Source organism: Rhinolophus ferrumequinum, chromosome 3 (assembly GCF_004115265.2).
Source record: "Rhinolophus ferrumequinum isolate MPI-CBG mRhiFer1 chromosome 3, mRhiFer1_v1.p, whole genome shotgun sequence".
Classification (NCBI taxonomy): domain Eukaryota; kingdom Metazoa; phylum Chordata; class Mammalia; order Chiroptera; family Rhinolophidae; genus Rhinolophus; species Rhinolophus ferrumequinum.
The window spans coordinates 80517819-80542001 of record NC_046286.1 but is presented as its reverse complement, the minus strand read 5'-3'; the positions used below and the strand labels follow the sequence as shown (position 1 = coordinate 80542001).

At 37.1% G+C, this 24183-nt stretch overlaps 1 protein-coding gene and 1 pseudogene across 13 annotated transcripts in view; one reads left to right on the top strand and one right to left on the bottom strand.

Annotated features, from left to right (window-relative positions):
• The window catches only part of EYA4 (EYA transcriptional coactivator and phosphatase 4), a 251405-nt gene that overhangs the window by 5660 nt on the left and 221562 nt on the right, over positions 1-24183 (bottom strand). For all 13 annotated transcript variants that reach the window (XM_033103195.1, XM_033103191.1, XM_033103193.1 and 10 more), the window contains 5 exons: positions 14612-14701; positions 8423-8481; positions 8155-8315; positions 5420-5534; positions 1012-1133 (listed from right to left, as the gene is read on the bottom strand). In XM_033103195.1, the coding sequence (XP_032959086.1) occupies positions 1012-1133; positions 5420-5534; positions 8155-8315; positions 8423-8481; positions 14612-14701 (547 nt within the window). The remainder of the gene's footprint in view (positions 1-1011; positions 1134-5419; positions 5535-8154; positions 8316-8422; positions 8482-14611; positions 14702-24183) is intronic.
• Positions 10160-10471, top strand: LOC117020600 (10 kDa heat shock protein, mitochondrial-like; annotated as a pseudogene).

Below are 24183 nucleotides of genomic sequence, written 5' to 3'. Positions count from 1 at the left end.
AAAACAAAATCAAGTTCTATATATTAATCCTGCTAGGGTAAATACATACATTTATGTAAAAAAGAATGGGGTTGGTATCAGAGCTCTGAACTGTAGTGCTTATGAGAATGTAGAATTTACGTTATGAAAGCTTGGCTTTAAATGTACTCCCGAAACAGCTGCAACTGGGGGCTCCTTTTGCCTGTGCCAATATGAAAACTCTGCAAGGCCCAGGGCAGGTTATTTTTGGGAGGGGATTTTAGGATTTTGAACTTCTCTTGTCAAGGTGCCCGAGCCTAAGTTTGTTGACCTTCAGGGCACATTACACAACCCATCTATTTCCCCAGGCATTTCCTTGACAGACAGAGGATACATGAGCTGTTTTCTTTTAACTCTTTCAAGATGGCAGAAGTTGATGAAATTTTGTTTTTGAAAGTTTATTAGAAGTCTTAGTCTGTGAAAGGAACTTAACGTCAAAGATGGCTCCACAGATGATATTATCCAAATAAACAAGGTTCTTTGATTGCTACTGAACATTTTCAGAAGTGTGGATTTCTCACTCTTCATGTGTAATGAATGTTCCAATTAAGTTTTCTAATTAATGAAATTCTTTTTTTTTCTGGAATTAAGGACACTAGATCAAGCCATCTGACACTCGTTTATAATGCCAAAATAGTATTTTTATCTTAGATCTAAATGATTGCATATGCAAAGATGAAATGCTATATACTATTCTAAATAAAATATTAAATACCATGGCTAGAGATACTGCGTATTATTCAGACATGTGCCATGATGAAAATGTATATGTGTCAGAACTATCTAGATGATGAGTTAAGAATTTCATGAGGTAACAGCTTGCATAAAATTTGCACATATACAATGAGTGGTATGGAACTTTGTTATTTGAGTGCTATCCAAATTTGCTTAGTAGTCTAACAGCAAAATTGATGAAAGAAACACACATGAAGAAAATCCCCCCAAAGACATAAGTGAGCATATTCCATACAGAGTTAGAAATGATTTTCTTACCTATTTTAGTTGCACTGTAAATATTCTCAATGGGGAAAGCACCTCCTAAACTATAGAGTAGAACCTTCGCAAGCGCTGGGATCAGTTGGGTTGTCGTTACCAAGACATTTACGCAGTTACTCCTAAGATAGGGAGGAAATATGCATATTTGTTTTCTAATACTAAATAGCTTCTAATAGTACAGATTTTAAATTGTCACTGTGGTCTCTCAATTCCATAACAAATAGCCCCTGATCATCTAACCTTTTATCACTCCACAGTTATGTATGGAGTGTCTACTACCTGGCAGGTATCACGACAGATGCTAGGAATAGATCCCAAAACAGGGGAAGTAGAAAAAAATGAGCAAAAAGAAGTCGTGGATGAATGATGTTTTTCTCCCCATCTAAATCACAAGACAAATAGGAAGAGAGGCAAGTCAATGGGTATCTGCAATATGGAATATATTGTGTCATACAAATCTCAGGTCCTTGCGGATCTTAGAGAACAATACCTATTTCAGTCTGTAGCAGTCATGGATAGGTAATCAGAGGGAGGATAGCCTTGTTCTAAGGTTTACGAGTATCCAGAGCAGGTATATTTTAGGGTGGTAGGACTCCATGTCCCAGTATTGCCAGAGACTGGGAAAGTAGGAGACATAGGCAGAAAGAAAGAGATAGGATGGGTAACAGGAGTTTTGAGATTTTGTACAAGAAACAGCACAGAGAGGCCCAATCAAGGGGCTGGAGGATGATGGGTCCTGAAGGAGTGAAAGTGGGGAGGATCCTTATTTAGCACTGAAGGGGCGGAATGCTTGAATCTTGTGTTTAGCAACAGCAAAGGGCAAACTGCATTTAATGGCCCCAGTTTTAATCTGTCTACAGCGACCCTTTGAGAGTGAGACTCCCACTCTGCAATTTACAGCTGTTTTTTTTTTTTTTTTTTCATGATAGTATTGACAGCCAGAGAGTAGGAATTGCAGGCAGAGACCCCAAAAGAACAGACTTGGCCCTTCCTTCTGGGTTATGGGGAAATTGAGCTGTCCCTTGAGGAGCTCAAAACCACACAGGTGAAATTGGGAATCTGTGAACCTTTCTTTATTTGATATTTTGTATCATGAGCCTTTAATACATATTTGTGAGGGATGTAAAATATTCTCTAGAATTCTCTTGATTGATTTTTAAGAAACTTGCTCTCTATGGCAACTTAGAAGAGCAAATTGAGCGCTAACTTTTCAGGGGTATGTATATGCTTAGCCCCCAGTACAGTTAATATTATGCTTTATATTCTCTAGACCAGGGGTGTCCAAACTGCGGCCCGCAGGCAAACTGCGGCCCCAAATCCATTTTTTATTGGCCCGCAGCAAATTCCAAAAATATACTTAGTTTACTTAAATAAACCAGGTGAGGCAATACGTACTTCACCTCGAGTGAGTGGCCCGGCTGTTGGTGTATTTTACCGCAGATGGCCCTTGGTGAAAACCGTTGAAAAAAGTTTGGACACCCCTGCAGACATATCATTTGTAAGGAAAAAAACCTGTAATTTATTCAGATACAATTATAAAATCTTTACAATGATAGCCTTTTAAAACATTTTCATTTCTAAATTATCTGCATAGACACCTGATTTTATAATAGGAGCTCTGTCTTGGAAGCAGATGTAGTTATTGACATATGGGGATAAAGAAACAAAGATTTCTAGAGGTAGAAGCTCAGTAAGTATCATCAATAAAATCCCAAATTTTACTGATGAGAACATAAAGACTTAGAAAGTGACTTGCCTATTGTCAGACAGAAACTCCCCAAATTATGGCAGATTATTAATAGTAATACACAAACAGATTACTATATTATGACACTTAAAGTTCTTCATAATATTTTGTCAAAACAAGGTGCTATTCAATGTCATATATAGGTGAATGTTACAGAATGAAAACATGGTGGGATAAAATAAAGCATAGGCTTTTTAAGTTTAGAGATGTGATTTTTGAAATGTAGCTTCATCACGTACACTGTGCAATATTGAGAGTTACATCATTTCTTTTTTTTAGATGGCATATATTTATATGCAATTTATAATGCATTGAAATTTTTAATTACATTGAAAATATTTATAAATTTATAAATTGCAATTTATAAAATACAGACAAATATAAAGAAAAAAAAGAAAAGCATCAATTATTTAACAATGCAGAGATGGTAACTGTTGTCCCCGTTTTGTGCATTTACTTTCAGAGTTTCTGTTTGGGCATAGATTTTTTTTTTCCTGTTAGGATTCGTGTGTGTGTGTGTGTGTGTGTGTGTGTGTGTGTGTATGTATATATATGTGTACATATATATGTGTATATATGCCTATATATATTTCTATATATATGAAATTTTGTATTCTACTTTTTTCATTTGTTTATATCATGAGCCTATTCATTTATGTCATATTGTCTATTTTTCCCCCTCTCCCAACAAAACATAATGTGTGCAAAATAATCTCTCATGTTGCTGCACCATCACTTTTTAAGGTTAAGCTTGGTCTCTTAGATGGTTTTTGATTTCTTGATATTATAAATAATGCTACCTTACATATACAGTTTTCCCTACACATTTGTCATGTCCTTTGACTATATTCATAAAAGAGGGCTTAGAATCAGAGGTATAAATTTTTCTAAAGGCTCTGATACCTCATTCACCAATGTTTTGTATAAGCATCTGTTTTTCTGATATCCCAGACATTTGGTGAAAATTACCAATATGGTATTATGGGTGGTTAACTTAGCAAATTTCATGGTACTTAAATCTTCAGGTGTAATGACTTATTTTATCCTTCATTTCCTTGTTATACCTTATTTCTTAAAAATCACATATCCATGTAATTTTTTCAAGAACATGTTTTTAATAATAATATCTATATAAGACAGTATGTATAACGCATATAAAATCTATATAATAATATAATAACCTTTGTTTTTTAACTATCCAAGATATCTCCTTTAGAAATAGTAAAAGCTGTTGAACTCCCCAGAGAAACGCGTGTTCCACTACATTTTTCACACAATTTCAGGAGCTCAGGAGTCCTCACATCCCAGTTGTCTTGACCTTTGGTCTCCATGTTACTAATCACAGAGATCACAAGGCCACAAGTCCAATTCTAAAACACCTTTAATTGTCAGCCAATTCTTCCTTCCATGGAGCCAGAAACTCCCCTCCTGGGATTCCTACTCATCAGTCCTAATTCTTTTCTTCACAGACATAGAGAGAAATGTAATTTATTTCAGCCTAACATATCAAACAGTTGAATCAGTAATATTGTTCCACAGATGATTCTTCTTCAGACAAAACTCCTTGGTTCCTCCCTCCAACTGTTTCTTTCATGTGGTTTCCATAGCCTAAACCCTTCTGGCCACTTTGCTGGACAGAAGATGCTTCAAATTTGTCACAGACCCTGTTGGAATGTGGTGCACAGAACTGAACAAAGTACCCTGTTCTAGCTTCCCCAGCCTGACCCAGGAGATTACGGGCCCCTCCCTTCCCTCTCCCCCATTTAGACTTTCTGCTTTCGGTGCAATTGCTGGTCATGGCACATGGCTAGAAACCACGTGCAGGATTTGCCACATACTCATTTATTTCTATGTTCTGAATACTGGCCAAGGTTTTTCTGTATTCTGATTCGATCAGTCCAAATATTCACTTTTTCTTTCTAAATTTCATGTTTTTCTGAATTTCAAAATTTCACAAATTTACTAAGCATGCTGTTTGATATTTAATCATTTAACTCAGAAATAAAACTAGGAGTAGTACAGTACAACGATTCATCCCCACCCTACTCGCTATCACTTTCCAGATTTATTTTATTTTATTGATCAGCATTATGGCACCTGATGTTCAACTAACTCTAAATCTATTCCATTCTATTATCTACACTAACAAGTCAGTGCTTCACTGTGTAGTTCAAACAACACAAAGTTTATAATTTTTTCAAGAGCTTTCTCTTCCTTTTTGATACATCTTGTCTATAACAACCTAAAAGACTTAAAAAACATGCACTCTTTGTATAAACAGTGTTGTTTTATTTTGGCCATCATCTCTTGTACTTTGTCACTAACGGAGTGCTGCCGTCTTTTTTTCCATTAGAAGTCACATGACCTGAAATTCCTGAGGGGATTGTCAGTGCTTATGAGAAGTTTAGAGAGATGGGATCTCCTGGTTATTCTGAGAAGCAGCAACCCTATCCTTTACCCCAACACACACACACACACACACACACACACACACACACACACACACACACTGAAAATCACTGGACTCAGTGACGTGTTAGGTCCCCATTCAAACTCTAATTTAAAGAGTCTAGGAATTAAAACATTTTTACATATGTTGTGTTATCAGGACTGTATTTTTAATTCAATAAATATAGAAACTGCAACAATACCACTTACCTAGTACTAATAATTGATAAAGACTTAAGTGCATTTGTTAGCCAGGAGTCTGTCAGACCTTCAATCTCTGCCCTTAACTGCAGCCATGCATCTCTCTTGGCAGGGCCAAGGAGTCCTGCAATACCAAAAAACAAGGCAGTCAAGAGACGAACATTTTTTCAATACCTAGTTTGGTCTCCTTTTTGTTTAGTATAGATCATTTTCTTTTTTCCAGCCTATATCAGAAAGAGAGAGAGAGACTGATTTATATCAATACTGATCCTTCATTTCAAACTTGGTTATCCATTCATTCCTTCAACAATAAGTATTGAACAACATCTAGATGTCAGATAACTTGCCTAAAGACTGGATTATAACAGAAAAAAGGGGTCATGGTTTCTGCCCCCGCCCCCGAACCTAGAATCTGGCAGAGCAGATGCCAATCTCTGAGGCGTTTTGACTTCTCCTGTGCCTGGATCCCCACTCCAAGACTGAGATGCAACAGGTCTGGAGGAGAAGTTGGGGGCTCCCAGCCTCATGTGGAGGTTACATACCTCATGTATTTCGGCTGTATGAAAATGCTTAGCTTCTTAATAATCACAATCAGTAAAACTTTGAAACAATAATAACAGCATTATCATATATAGCTTTCAGAATATTTCTAATATCAGCGCTAAAGCTATCACAAATATTTTGTTTTATAAAAAGAAGTTAAAAAATGTGTTGAAAATCCTGAAAAAATGTGTTGAAAACCTGAAATATATGACACATATATAAACAATGGTTGAAAACAATACTGAAGTTACGGTAAGAAGTAGGCATGCTAACGTTTTATTTAAGCTCTTGCTTTCGTGATAAAAGAAGATCATGTAAATCCATTACAAAAAAAAGTTTCTCATTTTAATCATATTTCAGAATACGGGGAACACATATGCAGGTGGATGATTTTTTCTGAATCAAAATTTACAGTTTCTAGCAAGTCTCATTTGTCTTTATTTCAATATAGATATGCTAACGTGTCACAGAAAATGGGCTGTCAAGTCATTGTTTAAACTTTTTAAGACATAAGAGTATTTATTACTAATCTTGTTAATTTTGAAATAATTTTAATATTCTTCAAGAGGGATATAACAACATACCTGAATGACAAAAATTCAGATTTCCCAAAAGGATATTTATTTTAAAGTTAAACATGTTACCCACAATTGATTTTAAATAGAATACTTATTTATGTGTTTTAAAAAAGTATCACATATAGATCAAGTCGAGTATAGATCATTAGAGTAAATTAGGAAATCTGAGCTGTCTCCCTAAAACCCTGGGCAAGTCAGTTGCCTTCAGGGGCCTATTTCTCCTTTGGAAATGAAGGCCTTCCATATGTAAGCTCCCTTTTGGTTTTAACATTATTATTATCTATGGTTCTACATTTTTTTCCTTCTCTTGTAGTTATTGACTATCTATTGAGCCTCTATTATGTGCCTCAAGGTTAGAGAGGCACTGGGGATTCAAGGTGAATGGACACACAGCCCCACCCTATTATGGGAATGGGTGTGTGTAATATATATACTATAGATGCACATTTTACTTACTCTATTCTATGACATGGATGTGAATATACATGTGTATAGTATGCACAAATATATTTAGCTATATCACTCAATTTTAGATTCTGGTTTATGCTCCTTGATCATCCCTGCAAAAAAGAAAAAGTGAGACACAAACAAAAAATCCCTGGGAGAAGCATCTTATGTGACCTCATGACTAACATTAAGATCTTGACCTAAAATTGATCCTATAATAGAGATCATCAAGGTTTATTATATCAAGAAGCACATCCAGATCTCAGTTTTGATGTCGCAGGTTTTTATATCACCTGTAATACATGGATGAGTATATTACCTACAGAGTTTTTGAACTTTATAAAACCGTGATAATCACAGTTCATACTACCATGTTTCCCCGAAAATAAGACCTAGCCGGACCATCAGCTCTAATGCGTCTTTTGGAGTAAAATTAATATAAGACCCAGTCTTATTTTAATATAAGACCGGGTATCATATAATATACTATAATATAAGACCGGGACTTACACAAGACCAGGTCTTGTTTTAATATAAGACTGGGTATAATTTAATATCATATCACATCATATCATATTTTACTGGGTCTTATATTAATTTTTGCTCCAAAAGACGCATTAGAGCTGATGGTCCGGCTAGGTCTTATTTTCGGGGAAACACAATATACCTGGGAAAGATATAGTGTCAGATAACATGTAATTTTTAAAAGGATACAACCGACTTGTTGACGTCTTGGAAGTGACATAGAGCACTGTTTATGTTTATTTTTGATAGGATTCCAGAAAGGAAATGATTGCTAACAGCTCTGCTTCAATGACTGGGGATCTTGTCTTTAAACAGGTCTTCTCCTCACTGCCTCAATCAGTTCCTCTGTCTGGTTTTCACTGATAGCATCCCAGCTGAAGAAAGGCAAACTAAATGTTCTGCTGTAAATCTTGACCAAATATCTGAGCACAGAAAATTCCCAATTCCTTTGACAGAGCTGCATGTTTTATTTTGCAATTGGATTTCTCCCCTACCCACTCTAAGAAACTTAAAATTCTGGCTCAGTCAAGATTGGCATGAGATCTTAATTTATTTTACAGTAGGATAGTCTGTAATATAGAACACAGAACTACAGTTCAAATTTTGCCTCTATCTACAGTGCCTTTATTTAATTTAAAAAGCCACACGTACCTCCGACATTGTTCTTGTAGGTGTTGTATAATTCTTTTACTCTTCTGTAACGAAAAGCCAACTTCCTCATCCAGTCAACCCCTCCTCTTACACCTGTTGGCAAACAAAGGTTTGCACTACTTGCAGCTGCATGGAAGCCATCAGTTGCAAAACTGTAGGTACTGCAACACCCAAAATATATTAAAAAGAAATAAAAGAAATAATTACATGTGCAAAACTCCATAGCTGAATTTCTGTAGGAAATAGCATACTAAAAGGCTTGACTTACCTCAAGTCTTGCCCATTATCATCTGAGGAAACATCATCTATATGAACTTGATCACATTCCTGTTGAAAACATTGGAAAAGTTATTTGTTTTTGAAGTGATGCTTGTGACCATGTTTGAAAGTTTGTCCGTCTTTCCATGTATCAGGCTACGTCCAGAAGATGGCAGCATTTGCCCACCCATCCCATCATCTCCTGCTAGGAAATGGCACTAATTCTACTCTGTAAGATCTAGATGTGGAAGAGTGACGTAAAAAGGAGCCTGAAAACATATGGTATGTGCATTTCTTTAGAATTTAGAACATAATTTTAGTCTTAAGATTATTGATCAGAAACTCTCTTTTGAATCTTTATAGTAATTACTGCTGTTCACTTTCTGCCATTCCTCCATTTCTGTTTTACTTAAGTATGGAAGCAAAGCTAATCTGAAGATACATGAATATACAAAGCTTGTTTGGTCTGAACACCTCAGGTGGTTACTCTTGTTTATTCTTTGTTGAGCAGACACAGAGGGGCTTAATGATTGTGGTGTCCTGTGAGATTTCTATGACTCCCTGCTTTTTCGCTTGGCCAGAGATACCATGAAAGAACCATGCTAGTGTTATTTTAAAAGTCCTGGTCTTTTAACACAGAAAAAAAGGTAATAACCACAAAAGTCAGTGTTTTCTTTTGTTCAAGTTCCAAAATCTTTAAACTGAAAAGAATACTTAGAAGTACAAGGTAAGTAATGAAGATTTACCATCTCCAAAGTGCTACAATCTTAGAGGAAAAAAAAACCCTTAGGTATGTATACCCACACACTTGACATAGTTATAGCATGCTCAGAACAAATGGTAACTTTTCTGGATATGAACACAATTCTTCTTTGCTGCTCTTAGAGTCTTATTTTATTTTCAAACAATGTGCAAAGTTCCAGTGATATAGTAATGATCTGAAGGTGGAATTTGGCTAGGGCGTTTAAAATATTTAGTACTTAACTAATCTCATGGTAAGTATGGTTTAGCCTTTGGGGCCTTTTCTCCCCCTCCAACTATTTTAGTCATTACCACAGATTCTGACTAGATACGTAGTGCTAACCATTCAAAACAAATTAAAAAATTACTAACTTTGAAAATAGGATGCCATACTAAACAAAGGCTTTTCAGCTACTATTGGTATTCATTAGAGGACTTGGAAGTATCTGGTAGTGAAATATTTAATATCTTGTCTCCAGCTTTCCACATGGAGTATATTACATACTGTCACAGGTTTAGGATGAACTAGTTGACGCAGGTGTCTTTTAAAATATAAAACTTAATGACTAGCCCAATACACAATTTTAGTACATAACTTAAAAATTCAGGTAAATTAATTTTAGAGGTTCATATGATTTATATAAATTATGTTTAGTAATTTAAGAATAAACCTGTACCTATATTCACAGGTAAGGAAGGGTCTTGAAAAGATCATCTGACTGGAAGTTCCCTGAAAAGGGTGTTTGGGTCACCGGCTATACCCCCACTTAAGGCACAGTCTGTCTCAGAGTAATCCCTCAGTGATTCACTGCTGCATAAATGGCAGACGTCTGTCTAGATAAATGATAGTTCTTGACAGAATTACCGCAATCGTTTAAATTTTATATAACCCAAAGTTATTGTGATATGGAGTAATATTCTAGACGGTAGGAGTGTAAGAAGATATTTATATCAAGAGAGGAGGGGAGAGTGAGAAAATGGGGTAAGAACTGAGGCCACGGGATGCATGGTAGGACAGGCATTTAGAAAGTGTCTTCCCCATTTTGACCGAGTAGTCATTCATTCGTTGACAGTACAGACCAAAATTTAACCAAAAAGGTATTATGCTTCCAGAAAAATCTCAGGGAAAAGTGCTGCAAGCAACAAAAGTAGGTCTTAAAATGGGCTCTAAAGGGAAGAGTAGAAAGATTTAACCAGTTAGCATGCAAGTTGGAAATAATTTCTTCTCCCAGAATATGGAGGTAGCACAGTGGTTCTAGATGACAAAGATTATTTCTTATTTAGAGACGGTGACTTTCTTGGTCAATATGTAGACTAAATTAAATCGCTATTGAAATGGCATTACATGCAGCTGCTCATTGTACCTAAGTTCGAAAATCTTTCCTCATGTAAATAATTTCCATGTCTTTCTTTTGTAACAAACTGATAATATCCAAAAAAAGGTGGGAGAAAATTTTTATGCATTACCCTGGTAATTAGATATGATTTCTATATTTAGTACCCTCTCATCCTAATTTTTAGAGAAATTCCTCTGACAGTTCAAGTATTAACTCACATGATTAATTTATACATTTTGCCCCCAAACTCAGTTTTTTTTTTACCCCTGAGGACATCAGTATATCAAACTTATTAGACCATGAGCTCTATATTTGAAGTTACGTTTGAGGTTTTTCCAAATGGAACTTCTCTTTAAATTTATGCCTAGTTAGCTATGCTTGTTGACTCTGGACTCTTGCCCGAGGATTACAGTCCAGTGAAAGAAACCTGAACTTCAATCACTTACATTTTTAGAAAAATCTAAATAATTGTTCTTCAATTAGTTTTCACTCAGAACTTCGCAAGAATCATTTAGACCAAAACCTGAAATACTACAAACAGCATAATGCTTTGACTTTTAACAAATTTCAGTATAAGAACTCAAACATTTGGAACAATTCTGGTACTCATCTTAAATTCTTTAATTTTGTTTAATAAGGCAACCACAAAGTTGTCACTGATCTTTATCAGTTATAATCCACAGCAGTCTTCTCTCACTTTTTTGAGCCTGAACTCCCTGGTGCCTTCTTTCTGGAAGTTATTCTAACTGAAATAACATTTTATTTAAACAGAACACTCTCTTTTTAGGGGGAGTAGTCTGAGCATTTGCCCTCTCTACAGTTGGGCAGGATGCAGTAAAGAGTCTATTAGGAGGATTTAAATGTGCATCTTCTAGGGAATTATGTGAAAGCAGCTGCTGCTACATGTGTTGCATTATCTGTTGAAGGATCTGAGTCCCAGATATTTAGGTTAAGAAAAGAAATATTGAGAGATTAAATACACAAGGAAAGACTACATAATAGGCTAATAATGGAGTTACTCTCTTGAGGAATTCTCCTCTTTGTCGGAAACAGAAATGGTTTAATACCAGTTTTGAAGCCCGTGATAATCTTTGATTACAAAAGGTTTACTGAAATAAAAACTTGGGTGAAAGGAAAGCTGACTTTCAAAATCAGATGCAGAAGGATAGTGGATATACATGTAATGGTACTGAATGATCTTGAAACCTATTGTTTAGATTTTATTGGTTTTAGTGTTTATCTCACTTAAGTCAGTAATAAGCCTTTGAGTTTCCTTGGGTACTTCATCTGAAAGTGCATGTGTGCATGTGGCATGCATGTGTGGGAATTCAATCAATTTATGTGCAGAGATCCAATCATTTCTTTGACTAAGTATTGTATTGTTGGATACTAAGTTTTGTGTCTGAGTCAAATAAAATTTTTATCATTTTCTAAAACACAACTGAAAAACTTATAATCACAGAAGAGAAAGTCAATACCAATATTTTCTCAGTTAGTATGTCTACCAGAGATCATGCCAGGTATTTGAAAATATATATTTTAATCCAAAATTAAAATTCTTAAAGCACCATAGCTGACCACATTTTTCTGATATATAAATATTCATTCATGTCAACCTTGCTAAAGTATCTGCAAATTCATTATATGCTACTTCCACTTCCTCACTTTCGTGTTCTGCTAAAAATTGGGTGGTAAATTTATTCCATCTGTCTTCTAATGTGCCAATAAAATAGCTAATGGGTCATTTATTCCATTTATTTCTAGTAAAAAATAATTAATGAAATGAAATAAAAACTACAAAATTTGGATAAAACCACATGAAATTTCCTTTTATGTCTTTTACAGGTTTGAAAGGACTGATAATCTTAGAACTCTCTTCAGAATGAGACTAATTCATTTCAACCGACAGAAAAACCAATCCAAGATTAGTTATCACTCTATATAAAATAATTCAAGTTCCAAAAGGTTAAAATGTGTTTCCTATTATGATGTATATATAAAATCATTTTGTACACTACACAGGAATAAGTAGCAAGATTAATTTAAATCATGTTTTAGAGAGGTGATTATTATTTATTATTATCTAAACTGGAAAACTTGCCTGGGAATACTGATTTTTCATATTGTCCATTAAAGAAAAAAAAAAAAAAACTCTTTAAACAGACAGTAATTTTATTGTCCAGTAAAAACAGTGACCCACTGAAGAGAAAAACACAACAACAAAATGCTGCTATTACAGATTTCCAGCACATATATTTATGATATATGTGGCATGATGGTTTTTGCTCTTCCATCTCAACTGTAACTAAGACTAGCTTTAAGACCTTGTCACTTAAATAAAAAAAAATCCTTATCGAAGACACTGACTACGGCATGGATGGGCCTAGAGAATAATATATTAAGTGAAATAAGTCAGATGGAGAAAGACAACTATCATACGATCTCACTTATATGTGAAATCTAAATAACAGAAGAAATGAACAAACAAAACGTAAACAGACTCAGAAATATAGAGGAAAAAAACCTGATGTTTGCTAGATTTGAGGGGAGATGGGGAGAAGGTAAAAGGATTAGAAAGTACAAATTAGTAAGCACGGTATTGTCACTGGGATATGAAAGACAGTTTGAGGAATTCAATCAATAATGTTGTAAAGGTTGTGTAGGGTGCCAGATGGGCACTGGACTTATTAGGGAGACTATTTCATGGACTGGGTAGATGCCTGACCACTACCCTGTACACCTGAAACTGAGGTCGAATAATGTTGAATGTCAACTATATTAAATACATATATATAAAGTCACAGGATGTGGAGTACAGCATAGGGAATAGTGTCAATGGAATTGTAACAGCTATATGTGATGTCAGAGGGGTAGTAGATTGGGGGGCGGGGTGTGAGGGGTGTAAATGTCTAACTGTTACATTGTTTTATACACCTGAACCTAAGATAAGTAAGTAAGTAAATAAATAAATACATGACACTGACTAATTTGGCTGTTTTTCCTCACACACTTCTGTTAACTTTAGCACGATATAGGGGCAGAAGTATGTGCTCTGGAGCCAGACAGATGCCAGAGTTTCAAACACCAGTTCTACCACTTAGCTAGTAGGTAAACAGAGACATGATTTTTATGCTTGTGAACCCTACGGTTTCAACTCTACAAAAATAATGTGATAAACATATTTGTTTCAAATGTTATTAATTAAGTAACAGTAAGCCCAATGTAAAATACAGAGCACAGGTGGGGATTCAGTATAGTGATCTCCCTCTTCGTTCATAATATGATTATAGACACTTTTATTCCACGGTGAAATCATAAGATAAAAAATAAATTTAAACATGATATTGAAAAAAAAGAAAGAGGGATCTGTTGTCAGCATAGTTGTGTTTGACGGAGAAGTACTCCTGCCTGGTGCCCAGGCTACACAGTTATTTCCAATTTTATCGTCTGCACGACTAATAACTCAGATCATCAGCATCCAGATTATATATCGTATTACAGTCCCTATTCAGCTACCTGAGGCTATTTTTTCTGGGGTCTTTTCATTTTGTTGTTGTTTTTACTTTCTCTTCATTTGAGGTTGGAAGTAAAAAGAAAACTTAGAACAACAATAACAACAAAAGCAAAGAATAAATGCACTCATGCTAGTTAGATAAGGAAATAAGGAGTGATAATGTCTAAAATTAGGTGTCAGGTGATCTGCAAAATTTTATGACCCATGTTAGCACCACGAATAGTATTTGTGCCGATTGTCCAGCAATTAACCTAAATAGTATCCTGATTAGTAACCTGGAAAAGCCAATGCTGATTCCAAAGGTGCTAAATGGGTTATGGTTGAGACACTAAAAAGAAGAGGAGCAATGGATAGGGGTGTACGGTATGGGGCAGCAAAGCAGACCTGCTTCTCTTTCGAGACAGTTTTGTTCTAAGTATGCGCCAGTACATAAGTATAATTCGTTAACATACTTTAACTTTTGTTTATATTTGTATATACAATATATACCCTTGACAGGAACTTTACTGTTCTCTCTATCTTTCAGTTTTCTTGAGGTTATCTGCATACATAGAAACCATCTAAGAGTTTTAATAATTGGACACAGCTATTCTTTTAAAATTCTTACCTCTAAATCATTAAAAAATAAGTGTGTATCAGCAAGATTAAAAATCATTTCCTCCATTCGAAGTCCAAGAGTTACAGCCATGGGGGGATCCTGAAAAGAAAATGCACACATAATGAGGTAAAATTTCAGTACTACAGTTATTAGTAAAAATATCTGAAGTGCATATTATTATGGAGGGTGGGGACGAGGAGACTGTACGTATTTTTACCTAAGATTCAAAAATATTTCCCAATTATCTGAAAAGGTGTCTTTCCAAAGAGTTATCTAAGACACACTAAATATACAAATACATCAGTGAATTTGCAGGGATTTATAAGCACATAAAGATGACAGGATACATTTTCACATGTACATGGGAGCAGGAGGAGGAAAGCAAGCTAGCTCATAGGATCCACTTTACATATACTCATTGGAAAGTCCTTGGGAGAAATACATCTGGATGGGGTACTGAAGAATGGAGCAAACTTATTAAAAAGAGGAAAGGTCATCCTTTTTATAAATGATGACAAATAAGAAGTAGGAATGGGAGAATAGTAGGTCTGTTGGATGTTTGTAGGTCTTGAGCAGACTATGTTGTCTGGAGTTGGGACAAGAAGAGATGGTGGAGCAGGTGAAACCACCACTTAATTATGAATCGCATTTTGATCAACAGGCAATATTTATCAGCCTATGTGTATAGTTTGGTCTGATTTGCATTTGACTAGGAATGAAGAGAGAAGGGTTGAGGATAATGAAAGGACTATTAATTTAGTAAATGTAATCTAAGTAGAAAATACATACATTTAGAAGTTTAATGAAAGTAAGAGATTAGTAAGGAGACAAAGTGATTTATTTTTTGTTTACAGAAACCAAGATGTTACAGAGTAGCAATGAGCTGAGAATCAAGACCATAGTTGATACTTTATTGTGACTAACTGTAGTTGACAGTCTAGCATCAAGAGGTGTAAGACTTTAAAAAGTTAAGGAGAGTTTAGGGGTAGGGAAGTAATTCAGGTTCAAACATCGAGTTTAAAAATGATGAAAGTTGGAATGATCTCTAAAGAGAAGTACTATAGGTGTGACTCTGGAGATACAGAAAATAAAAAAACCTAAAAGGAACACATCCTCAGAACTTCAGAGTAGAATGGATCTAACGTTAACAGGGAGAAGAATATGGTTTCGAATAAAGCTGACAAGTCGAGAAAGATATTATTGATTTTGGCTGAGAAGTTATTTTGGAAGACCTCAGAGGGTGATTTGGGTCGAGTGGCTGGGCCAGGAGCCAGATTGGAAGGATTTAAGGAGAGAGTCCTGAACTTGTGTTTTCAATGACATTTCGAGAAATGTATTTAAACTTAAGAAACTGTAATGTTAACTTCAATTTATGATAAGAATATGCAACCCAGGTCAGGCCCAGCAGGATTCCTATACACCCCCAAACTTATTCCACTTAACAAGGAGAAGCCCCTTCTCATTCTCCACACCTACACTGCAACAACAGATATTCTTCCAATACTTCCTTTCATTATGCTTTGAGGGGGAAACCCCAGAGTGTAAACATATTTGACGTGAGCGTCAGCCTCATATTCTGAAGTGATTAAAACCCAGAGCACAGGAATTGAGTGCTAAGCTAAGAAAGAGTTTGCTGAACTGCGCTGAACAAATCGAAGACTTGCTCTGGGAGAAGAGCGAGACAGGATGATAATAAACATATTGGATGTCGACATAATTTTCTAATTATTACATCTCTTCCTTAGAGACTTCTGTGGATTTCATAGCTCGAAATTCTCTCTTCTCAAAAACAGATGTTCATTGCTCACATACTTGACGGAACCTGGTCTCGTGTCCTCCTGGCAGGAGGACTCGACTGTGACTCTCCTGCCAGGTTCATCTGTCTTCCAGTGACAGGAACATGTGGGGCAACACACTCAAAGATCAAATCCATTCCATTTTATCCAACAAATAGTATCCAAGAACAAGAACAAAACTACGAAGTTCCCATTTTGTGTCTCAAGGAGTTTGGAAACTCAAAGGGATCGCTTGCTCTGTTTTCCTCAAGTAAAAGCTTCTTTTTTCTTATTTTGTTGGTCATGTTTTTGTTGTTGAAAGAAAATATCTGAAGTTTGAATGCAAATTTTTAAAATACGCATTTGTCTTTTTTTCTGTTAAAAAAAAAAATTCCTTTCTTTCTCTTTGGTGGGGTCCGGTGGGGGTTGGATAGGCTGAGGACATAGAAAACTTGTAAATGTGCTGTCTAGTCATGGGACCATGAACAAAATGTCTACAGAAATATAAGGAAAAATCAAATGTAATTATAGCATGAAAACATATAATTCCATTAGTGATGCTTTATGCTTTTGAGGAATGTTCACTGAGGCAAGACAATAAAACTGAGCTGCACACTACTCCGTATGTTTCTGATGATTACTGCCCTAAAGATATATATTTCAGATGGGGTCTCAGAAATGTCTTATTTAAAAGGTTTTCCTTCTCGAGATGAAGTTGCTTAAATTCTTAGCCTTCGATTGGCCAATTTTTCTTTTTTAAGTTTTAAATAAAATTATTGACTTTCTTCTGTTCATGCTTCACATTCTTTGCATTTACAGATCAGATCTATGGGGATGGGAGAAAACACACTGTTCCTCTTTGATTGTTACTTTCATCCATTCCACGCTTCGGAAGTATGTAACTCTGTATGCTCCCCCAACAGTGATAGGAAAATCCATGAAGAATGCATTTTGTGCACCTGATACGCATGCAAACAAATATGATTTTTAGAAAATAAACAAAAATTCTCTAACAAGTAAGCACAGTGCATGGTGTGATGAAAACTGTACTTGAGCACTCCACCCGAGTACAGGCCCACGGCACTGGAAGGAGCTATTCATTTGCTTTCCAAGCTACGGCGATTCCACATCACACACCGTCCTAGAGTCAGGACTTAGTAAGAGCTTTGGCAAAATATCATTTGTGAACTGGGAACGTTTAGGTTTGAGGTTTGCCAGAGTGTGAACTAGCTGTATTTTATTTACTAAGGTTTGCAAAGAGTGAGGCTTGTTGAAAGGGTGATGTTTTGGCATAGACAGGCTACGGACAGTCATGCCACAAGCCAAGGAAAACCATGCCTGTAAGATGTGGTGATCTTGTTTCTCAGAGAATGTCTAGTGAGGGCTTACTTTCAAATACCTAATTTTATCTCCCTCTCCAGGCCCCAGCTTACTAAGTCACTGGGACAGTTCATTCTAAGTAAGAAGATTATAGTATCACATTTTTCCAGCTAAAGGACCCACAGATGTAAGAATCCAAGAAAGATGACCAGGAATTTGGTGGGGGGTGGCCTTAGCAAGGTCTCTGTAATATTGGGCTCCCTCTGCCTTGCCAGACTACTGGGAATGAGCTGCCAGTGCCTGCAATTCCATGGTTTTATCAGGCACTTGAGAGTTAAATTTACTTCTGGATTGAACCCAAGTTTTATACAGAGATGTTTGCTCATTTTCATTAGATGTTTGTAGAATTATGGGCACCTTATGAATTAAGAGTTATTGCCTTTTTTCAGTTTACCTGTAGTGAGGGTTGAGTTCAGGGTATGAAATGAAGTGATAGTGAAAACTTGGATAGAGGGAAAAAGTGGGATAATAAAGGCACTAACAGGGTTTTGTGGAAGTTCTGATGCATACTCGTATTTTACATGTATAACACTTCCAATAGGTTCAAAGTATCTACAGCAGAGTTTAATATGGGACAAACTGAACTTCTGCCAATTTACTCTGTGTACTGCTTTATTAAAATACTGAAACTATTCCCAAGACGTTTGACTTGAGAGAGAGAGAGAGAGAGAGAGAGAGAGAGAGAGAGAGAGAGAGAGAGAGAGAGAGAGAGGGAGAGAGAGAGAGAGAGAGAGAGAGAGAGAGAGAGAGAGAGAGAGAGAGAGACACGTTTGGTGAGAGAGAGGGAGAGAGAGAGAAGGAAGGAAGATGAAGAAAATGAGTAACTCTTGGCCCTTAAATGTGTGATTCTAAGCTGAATTTACCAGCATATGACCAAGTCAGGTTCAAGTATGGCACTTCTCTATATCAAAATACTAACGCCTACTAGCCATTTTAGCACAGCACATAAATTGGAGCCAGACTGTCTGTCTATGGGCCTCTGCCCTGCACTAGGCCATCAGCTGGAATTCCTCCTCTAGAGACACAATATAAAAATATCTCAGGAGAGGCAGCCATTATGTATTTTTAAAGAAATGGGGACTTTTTTTTTTTTTTTTAAGAACTCAAACTCTTGGAATAGTTACTCCTTTGGGACCTGATGCACATTTGTAGACTTGTGCACACAGAGGCAGAAGATGTGCAAGTTCACTACAGAAGAAGGAAGACAAACCAGCTCCACAAACCAAGGTGGAACTAGTGAGTGGGTTTGTTGGGATACACAAACTCTTTAAATCAGTGACAAGAGATGGAATGAAATTCTGTCATGAATCAGAAGGGAAATTTCACAACTGAAATGTTTGTGCATGATGGATAGTCAGTGGGCTTAAGAGTTCTCCGGGGAATTGGAGAATGGTTTCAGGAACATTCATTTATTTAGCACATATTTATTGAGTGTCTACTCTGTGTCGGACATGTTCAAATTCTGTGTCAAGAGCACTGAATCAAATAAGCAAACTCCCTGCCCTAAAGGGATTTATATTATTACTGGGTAAGCTGTCTGATACATAAATGGACAAAAACCCAAGCAAAGATACAGTATTTCAGGTGGTGACAAACTCCGAGTCAGGCTATACAGAAGACTGTGGGCATGGGCGGTGATGGCTCATTTAGAGAGAGTACAGGGAAGGTCTTTCTCAGGAGGTGAGAGTTGAGGACAAGAGACCTGGAAAGGGTGAGGGGACTGGCCATGCACAGACAGTCATGGTGGCAAGAAAGCTATGCAGAGGTAAGGATGAATTAGTGGGTGTGGAACAGCACGAGGCAGAGTGCCCAAGGTCAGGAAAGTGAAGCGCAACAAGTATTTTAAGTAAGAGGGGGTGCTCAGCTGGGTCAAATGCAGAGGAGAGGCCTCAACAGTATAAATCATGAATTTGGCAAGGTCATTCCTCACACTTGAGAGAGTGGTTTGACTGGCAAGCTAGGGGAAAGCAGAGAAAGAGGGCAGTGACTTGAAAATGGGCTAGAGAGGCTTTTCTGGGCATGAGACTATCACAGCACGGAAAATGGCAACGGGATAATCCAGAGTGGGAAACGGGAGACTCAGGAGTGGAAGAGGTGGTTTCAGGAGTAGATGTCTTGGGTAGGGTACATGAGGCCTGGATCTAGGACCTGAGTGTAGGTGCAAAAAGGAGGCAGAGGACATGGTTACGGTGTGAAGATGAGTAATTCTTTCAGTTTTTCCTTTCCCCCCCCCCCCCAAGTGATAGCGAAACTGTTTTGTGCAGAATTGAGAGGGAGCTTTGAAGGTTTGAGAGGAGTGAAATTTTGAAATAGTCAGGAGGAAGAGTTAATTAACCCAGGAGTCCTGGGACCCACTGAGATGCGTGGCCACACTCAGCTGTTGTGGTACAGATAGAGTGCCAAGTGGGTTTTTTACAACATGAGTCTGATGGAGAAAAAGAGGGATAAAGACAGTGACGCTTTACTCAAAAGTGGGTCGTAGTGATATCCAGGGCTGGGATGATGACCTCTAGGGCAGAGGCTCTCACACTTGACCATGCATGCTGCCCAGGCCACACCTTAGACCCTTCAAACGAGATTCTCTGAAGTGGGATCCGTGCATCCGTCATTTCGAAGCTCTCCAGAGATTCCAGTGTACAAACAAGACTGAGAAAGAGCCCATTAAGACCTTGTTACCACAAGTGCAGTGTACAGAGCAGCAGCCCTGGCATCCGCTGGGAACTTGGGAGAAAGGCAGAGTTGCAGACCCTACCCCAGATCGACTGAAGCAGAATCTGTAATTTAACAAGATTGCTAGGTGAGTCCTATGCATGCTAATATTTTTAAATGTGTTGGTCTGAGAACTCTCAAAAAGGTCTGGGACAGTTAGAGAAGACCAGCTGGCATGACTTTCTGGTTTCCCAGGAGTTAAGACTCTGGAGTACGACCAATGGACTCTAGGACTTGAGTCCGTCTGATCACTAAGTAGAATGGTGGCGCAATATAATTTCTTGGCAAGTAAGCTTCCCCAGAAATAGTTTCACGTTATAAGTAAGCATGCATTGCCCCACCGTCTCCTCGACGAAGACCACCTGTGGACTGAACTCTAGGGGCAAAATGATCCATGGTGACTCTTACTCATGTAGCCAACTACCTGCTGAGGAGCTGGTAAGGGTGAAAAACTAGGTAATTCTTGCCCTGCATTAAAAGGATTTGTTTAACGTCCACGGGTTTGATGTAAGCAACATATTTACAATCGAACAGGAGTCAATATTAAGTAACCCGAGGCCACAAAGGAGGCATTACACAACTTACCTACCTCTGCCAGTTTCTACTCTTTCACTCAGAATACAATTCAATGAGTAAAGCTCACCCAAATTAATTAAACTAATAAATGAATAAATATAGCTCAAGAGGGAATTACAGCAATAGTAATACGCTATACTTATAGTTGTTATTTTATTGTTATTGTGGAGCCTTTGAATGGATGGGATTTACTTAATTTTTTATTATTTTTAGCCCTTCTAGCCCATCAAATTTATTTTTATGTTTAAATGCTTTTAAATATAAAACTAGCATAGTATTATTTTTATACTATACAATATAATTAGTATAGCATAGCAACCAGATGGAATGGAAAGAGTCTAGTTGGTGAGAATGGCCATGGGAGAATGAGCTAGAAAGCACAGGACTGAGAGAGGAGTGGTACCACAGAGAAAGTGAACACGCCCTGCTGAGGGAGCCTCCGGACTCAGGGACAAAGGGGAATGGCAAATCAGAGGAAAGTTGTAGGAAAGATAGGTGACCCACTCATTTAGAAAAAGGAGAGTTGATGATGATTTAAGGAAATGTAAGGCAAGTTAATGATCTAATCTTCCCTCTCTTACCTCCCCAAGATGTGAGATTGATGGATCAAAAGCTGAGATCATCAACTGGGACCGAAACTTCAGGGGAGGTTATAGGATTCTCTAGAAGTTTGCGTTTTTATGAAACTGATTTATCACTTATCTTTCTGGCGTATTAGTTTTGTGTTAATAAATATGATGCCCCTTCAAGATCTTTCCCCTTTCTAATGAACGCCCAGCAATAATTTGATGAGGTTGGGCTTTTATAAAAGTAAGACATTTGGCCATGGATAATATCACCTAGAGCTATTCAATTCAAAAGAAGAAAAACAATTTCTCTAAACTAAACATCTACTCAACGAAAGAGTAACAGAGAGCTCTGAAAGGGGAGTCAGTACGTGGCACTGTCTGTCAAACTCCCTAAGACAGAGCTTGAGAAACATCACTGTCTTTGATTTGGCTTTACTTTTGTATACACATGCACTATATTTATGTACATACTATTCACATACACACATGTGTATGCAAACACACATACTAGGTACAACCATGAAATATACTATAAAATGTTTGAGGCTTGTAAATTCTGCATTCATTTCTCCATACATACCACAACCACTGTAGTCTCCCTCTCCTTCTCTACAACACTGAGCTGAGTATGGACACAAATCAGATACAAACATATGCAAATTTCTTTAGAAAAGATCCTGTTTCCCCCAAACTCAGTTTCCTAACTTTCAAATTTCCTTGAAACCAAATCAAATAGGTGATACTTCTTGAATGTTTACTCTGTGCTGAGTTTTAATGCAGTACCTAATTTAACCCACCTAATCAAATTATGCTCAGACCGTTATGTTCTAACCATTATGGGTGCTCTAACCATTATGTTCAGAGTGGGGGTAATCTGTGTGCTGCCATTGGGTGGCCTCCACTCCATGGTTCCAACACTTACTTCCAATCGCTTCCTATTAAATCATGTTGCTTTTCCTTAGTTGACATGCACATAGGTCAGTACTTTCCCGTAATTTAAAATCTAGCTGGTGCTATTTCAGAAGTCTTTCTGTATAACTACATATAGTTTGTTTAATATAAAAGTAACCAACTAATTTATCCCGAGGAACATATTATTTCCCCAGCACTGCTCTTACATAAGATGTTGTATAAAATGAGCACGCAGTTTTGGGAGCTTGAATTTTAAGTTCACAGTATAAGGCAACTGTGCACTTTCCCTTCAATCTTTTCCCTGACTTGGGCTATTTCCTTTGCCCCCTTACTGTGGAATAACTTTAGAGAATCATGGCTTCATAGCACACAACACATTAATGTTTCAAAATAAATCAAATCCCTCAAGCACAATTTATTTAGCTCCCTTCACCCCGCCCTCCCCAAAAGAGGACTTACTGCAACTTATCAGGTAAAATAATATATACAATTAATCAGGGAATAGGAACGATCTTCATAAACTCTAACAGATGATGGATGATTCCCGGTCTACATGTCCTGCCAAATGTACAAACTCCTCTTTTAGAGGTTTGCAGTGCTGAAAACTGTACGTGCCAACTGGTGCTCAGCTGCAAAGCCCATCATCAGCTTCATAGGCAGCAGAACTCAAATACCGACATCCCTCATTTGCCATCATAGTAAATACTCGGGAATCGTTCTGCCTTGGGGGAAGAGCATGTTGTGTTGACAATTGAACAGAGGCATAAAGTGATGACGTATTAGGAAGAACTTTGGAAAATTCACAAAATTATTCATTTATACATGGAAGTAGGATTAAAAAACCTTTTTTAATTAACAAAAGTTAGTTACAGTGGGTAATTTATGAGTAAAATGGCATTCCCAAATTATTATGTTCTATGAATTTTATTTTATAGATGGTGGGACCAAAAGAGTGTAGAGATTAAAAGTGTGTCCAAGAGATATAGGTTCTGGTCGACTATGCCACTCACAAGCTGTGTGACATAGAACCAGTCACACCGGGTGGTGGTGAAAGCTAGTGCATTTAACAGGATACCAGGCACACAGCAAAAGCTCAAAAAATGGTACTTATTATTTTATTTATGTGGGGGGAGGAAAGGGAAAGAGAGGGACAGGCAGATAGGTAGGTAGGTGTGGTCATGTAAGAATGTCATATTACATCTCTGGTGCTTATATTTCACCTTAGCAGCTCACTATATTTCAGATCACTGTAGTACTACTTTGTGTAAACACTGACCTTCTTGCATGGCTGAAAATATATACCTTTAGTCAGCTTTCATTTGTGGTAAATATTGTGTATATTTACTTACATGTCTCTAGTCTGGGATGTGGATGATAGTTTTCAGAGCTGTGTGCTACTTTTATAAATTAATATTATCTCATTTAATCCATCCAGTAAGCCCAGAATGGAAATAGATCATAACCATTTTCAGATAAGGAAATAGGCTCAGAGGCCCATCCAATCACAGGACATCTTTCTCACTTCTAGCTTTGTACTCAGCTGGATTACTGCCTTACAGACTGTGTTCTGAATAACCTCAGGACTCAGGGAACCCTTTAGGGGTGACTGAGAATAATGGGGGGGATTGGCTACATGAGAGAAATGGATTCTCACCACCAG